Here is a 5185-nt window from a genome sequence, read left to right on the forward strand (position 1 = left end):
CATGAAAGTTAAAGTGAAAATTAAGCGTATTAAGTTAGTCAAGCATAAATTTTATAATTGTTTTATTAAAAGTTACATGTAATTAATTTTGCAACATCCAAATTTTAAATTTTATTTTGCTAACTAAGTGAGACCGGTTATATATTACTCTAAGGTAACCTAGCCAAGTGATTATATCAATGTACGTGGTGGATGGTTGAAAATCGTCATTGACATGTGTCAATTCGATATCGAGAGAAAACGGTATGCTCATATATATATAATCACTCAATTATCCCATCAAGAATGATGTACACAATTTATAGATGCCTATAAAAAAAACACAATTTATAGATTCAACCTAGTTTTACACTTGCTCTCAACTACCATAGATGCAAGCTAGACATGCAACCTTAGTTTTCTTTCCCAAGCTTGAAACCTACACAAAGGCCCCATATTGATAAGAAATTATAACTTTTAATTTAGAGGAAGACATTAGATATAGGGATATTCCAACTGATTATCAAATTTAATTTTGAGTCGAAAACACCAAATGTACATTAAACTTGAGACAATGATAGAGAAAAAAAAAACAACAAATACCTTAATTCCCATAACAAAAGTTAATACACGAAGATGTTCATTTGTGAAGCATCATCAAAATTTGAATAAGTAGATAATATAAGTGAGCAACACTGAAGATAATCTTTGGAGCCGTCATATATTTATATGACACAACAACTCCTAAAGAAATTTGAATGGGATGATTGATTAAAAAAAGGACAACACTTTCAAAAAAAAAAAGGGACAACACAAAAAAAAACATAACAACAAGGGCAAATATGGTTGATGCATTGCAGCCCTTAACAATTACCAACATTCAAACAAATTAATATCCACACGAAGCCTGAAATAAACTTCCCCTTCAAAAGAATCTGTTGAGAGAGTAGCCACTCCCCTAGTCATGAAGAAATCACCAGTCCCTCCAATAACCGAAATGTCCCTGGTTTTGTTCATCAAAGGATCAGCACCTGCGAAATTTATGCTACCCTTATGCTGAGTAGAGTTGAACACAAAGGAAAATCCAAGCCAAGCCGTGAAAATCTCCTTCTTATCGTAAATGTAGAATCCCTGAGCGCGCCCAACCGGAGGCGAGTGCAAGTTATTGTCCATGGTGATGGGGTCGTCAAAAACAACCACATCACCAAAATGGTTCTTCCCTGTTAGCACGGTTGTGTTGCCCCATGCGGGCGCACCAACGATCGCCGCGGTGGCGTTCTTGGCATTGTGGCCGTTGTAAATGATGTCATGAAAGTAAAACACCAATTTTTTGCAGGGCTTGGGGAATCTGTAATTTTTTCTGTGTCTGGTGGGAGTGGCAGAGGTTGTTGTTGCCACCGTGATTAAGAGTAGGAGGAGATATGAAATAAAGAGCCTCATGATTGGGTTCTTTAATTTTCTGTTAATTCTACTTGTTGTTTGGCTCAATGAGATGGAGCCTCATGGTGTTGTGATTTATAAGATGTGTGGATGGATGCATAAAGCAAGTTGCAATTAATTTAATATATTGGGATGCACTTTCAACCTCAACACCCTATTGAGGTAGTAACTTTTTTGGTCTTGAGCCATGTTTATAGTTGTGGAGAGTTAACTTTGTGGATTAGATTAGGGTGGTTAAGTATTTCTTTATAATAATAAGGGCAATACTCTCTCTGAGGGGCAGTTTTAACATTCAAAACATTAAAATTATTGAAGGTAAAAATTAACAAAAATGATAGTTATATATGGATTTTTAAACATTTAATCAGTACACGTAGTTCGTCGTGACTAACAACCACCACAAATCACTTGACTTAAACTAAGAATTTATGTCAACATATGTTTTTTGGCGCAACACAGGTACTATCCACGAAAAACAATTATATTCAAGTTAAGAATATCTAGCTTCATATACAAGAATTAGATTTGAAACGTTGTTTATGTATAATCAAATATGTACTACATAAACCAATCACATGTTATTATTTGATAAAAAAAAATTTATTGTTAGATGATCCCACTACTTAACAATTAACGTATATCTGTAAAAAAATTATTATCAAATGTTACTTCGCTTTACTCTAAGCTTGCCTTTTAAGGTATAATTATTATCACCAAGAAAAAGAATACAGAGGAAGAGAGCTTGTTGTTCTGGTTTTAGCTTTATGTCTACGACTAGCGAAATTATTGGATGCACTAGACGTAAAGGCCTACAGGGACTTGAACTGGATACATGATAAATAAATTAAAGACGTTTCTGGTGTAACCAAACTGCACCAAATTCTATAGGTGCTGTCTCAGCTGGAGGCCCAAAGCAAATATGATTCATCTCCAAGACAATAATATTTTTCTGCTCTTCGTAATTAAATAAAAGAATTATACTAGATGTCACGTCTCGGTGCAACGATTCTTGTTTGTGTGTCTTTGCGGGCAGAGATTTGAGCTTTTAAATCCAACTCTTGCAATAATATAAGATCAGCTTTTAAATCCAACTCTTGCAATAATATAAGATCGTCGTCTACACGTACATTAGATTCACAAAATATATCCAACACCTTTTGAATCTTGCGCGCATCATAAGAGATGTACAACATCAAGTTCGCTTTTTAATTTATTTATAAAAAAAATAGAAAAATTGCTACAATACTTTAGCTATATATTCTTCTTCAAAAGGGACATTAAGTTTGTTTTGTTAAAGAAAATGAAGAGATAAAATATAAGAAATGAGAAGTTAGAAATTAATTAAGAGATAAAATTAAAAAATGCGAGAAAAGAGCAGGTACTAAGGACCTTTCTATTAAGTCAAGGGTGATTTGTTAGTGGTTATATCTACTTAATGGTTAATTATTAGCATTGACTTGACACTGTGTGTTACATTGCTGCTAAAATCATTAAAACATGCGCAAGTGGAGTGGTTGTGCCATATTACTATATTAGCTCCATTATAGTGATTGTTTATGACAAATCACGATCGAAACCAGAAGTCTGATTCAGGTTAGATGATTGGTTAATTGTTCATGTGCTTGAAACTCTTAATAAGCAAATACATTGGTAATGAACAAGCATACAATCATCAGAATGAAAAAGAGAAAAGGGTTGATGGCAACCTTTTCTAATTGTAGTACTGAAACATGAGTATAGTTCAGTTGCTACGGGGTGCAGGGTTGTAGTTGTGGTTTTGGGACATAGCTAACGCAACGGAATAGGGGGTTGTTCAAAAGGTAATATTTAGTTTTTTGTTTTTGAATTCGTAAATTAACTATACACACATTATTTTTAAAAAATATTATTGCTAAATCTGTTTGGTATGCTGTATAGTATAAGACATGACAGTATTAAGCTTGATATGTGTGATTGTATTAGGCATGATAGAATAACGTCTGATAAAAATTTAATATCATTGTTTACATGGATTTTTGGTAAACAAATATCCTCTTAGTTCGACTAAAGGAAGTTTAGATTCAGGGTTCTTTTGAGAAAACGCTTTGCCAAAGTGTTGTGTGTGTGTGAGTGTTTTTCGACAACAACGAATCGGTTTAAATAGAACTGAATTTCATTAAGCACGGGTCAATTACAGAGAAATCACATACATCAAAATAACACAAAAGCTACAAGAAAGGTGGATCTCGACAGGAAAATGCATAAAGGAACTGGGAATTAACAAGCTTAAATACAAGAAAACTAAAGTGTTGGTTCTGCAACATACTCCTCCATCATCACGTTTTGCTCCTTGAGTCTCATTGATGCGGACATTTGGAGCTTTTTTGGTGAATTTTCAGAGTTTGAGTTGGGAACCCCTTTCCCTGCTGCTGCTTCTTCTTTTTATAGTGTTCTTTCTTCCTCCACGTTCTTGGCGGTTTCTCTTCAGTGCATGATGGCTTCGTGGGTTTGAATTTTGGCGCCTTACCCCACGTTTAGCCGGTGGATTTGCGCACGTGACCTTAATTGGTTTGTTTGCGACGTGGGTAGCCTTGAGTTGTGGGTAGCCACCGCCATTTGTGGCATCGTGGGTATGCACACGTGCTGATAGTTGCCCACTACTTGGTAACTGCTTCCTTCGTCGAGCTTATCAGTTTGTCGAATTTTCTTTACTTCCTTGACTTTGAGGGAGTGCCGCCTAATGGACCTCGAGCCTCATCATGGTCCTTTCTGTCGAGGAATCATCCTCCTGACACCGGTGTCGATATGTTTAGAGCTAGAAATTTCGGCTCAACAGTTGCCCCCCAAAAATGTTGGTTGTCGACTGCTTTAGCTTGAAGACACCAAGCATTTTTGATCGCACCCGTTCAATTTCAACGATTCAAATACTTTGTGCTCTTGACCGTTCGATCCTCAGGTCCAATCAATAGCCATAACGTCTGATGTCTTTCCACTAGCTGACAGTTATAGCCTTTTTAGGGCCATGATTTCATCTATGTCAAAAAGTTGAGAAGTGACATGAGTTAGCTAATAAAATAATCACTTGGACCCCAAATTTTATGAATTACTGCGCAATGCGGCCTGGGTTCCGTTTGCTCTTCTGCTTATAAATACCCTATTGGCGGTCCTTGTTCAAACTTTACTTTTTCCCCAAACCTTCAGCTTCTTCTCTCAAAGTTCTCACTTCATCTTCTTCCGTTTTCTCTGGAATATTTACCGTTTCTTTCAATGGCTTCCGATCCTGAGCAGACCGTTCCGTTGGCCACTGAGCTTAAGTTGGATGAATCCAAGCGCGTGGCAATCCCGGAACCTCCCAACGAAGCGGAGAAGAGAGCTATCTGGAAATCCCAGGTACTCATTCCTTTCTCTGTTAATGGTACTTTACGCGCCATTTTGGGTCCTTTGAAAGTAGTGAAGCATGATAGGCCCAATAGTCTTCCTGAAGAACATGAGTCATTTCACCCTAGTGTTAGGGGAGAGGAGCTTATTTTGGCATTCCAACCTTCTTACCGTATGCCATTTCTTGCCGACCCAAAACGAGCTTTTCGTTCAGCTCCTCCTAACCCCTCTGCTAATGACAAAGCCTACCTGAAATGGTTAGATAGGGTTGAGGGAGACAAGAGGCAACACTGGAAGAATGTCGGGATTCTAGACTTGATTCAACTTTCGAGATCGCAAATCTCGTATAACCCTGCTATGCTACTGAGTGCGCTTTATTTTTGGGAGAGGTCTACTAATTGCCTTCACG

The 5185-nt window shown here is 37.0% G+C and overlaps 1 protein-coding gene across 1 annotated transcript; it reads right to left on the minus strand.

Moving 5' to 3' along the window:
* Nucleotides 1–559: 559 nt before the first annotated feature.
* LOC130715857 (dirigent protein-like) lies at nucleotides 560–1488 on the minus strand. The gene has a single exon (XM_057566004.1). It carries the CDS (start codon nucleotides 1417–1419, stop codon nucleotides 850–852), a length of 570 nt encoding a protein of 189 aa, XP_057421987.1. The 5' UTR covers nucleotides 1420–1488; the 3' UTR covers nucleotides 560–849.
* Nucleotides 1489–5185: the final 3697 nt, after the last annotated feature.

This window comes from Lotus japonicus, chromosome 4, assembly GCF_012489685.1.
Source record: "Lotus japonicus ecotype B-129 chromosome 4, LjGifu_v1.2".
NCBI lineage: Eukaryota > Viridiplantae > Streptophyta > Magnoliopsida > Fabales > Fabaceae > Lotus > Lotus japonicus.

Bases quoted from the DNA above. Each gene is read 5' to 3' on its own strand.
- LOC130715857 (XM_057566004.1), bottom strand. From the start codon at position 1,419: ATGAGGCTCTTTATTTCATATCTCCTCCTACTCTTAATCACGGTGGCA.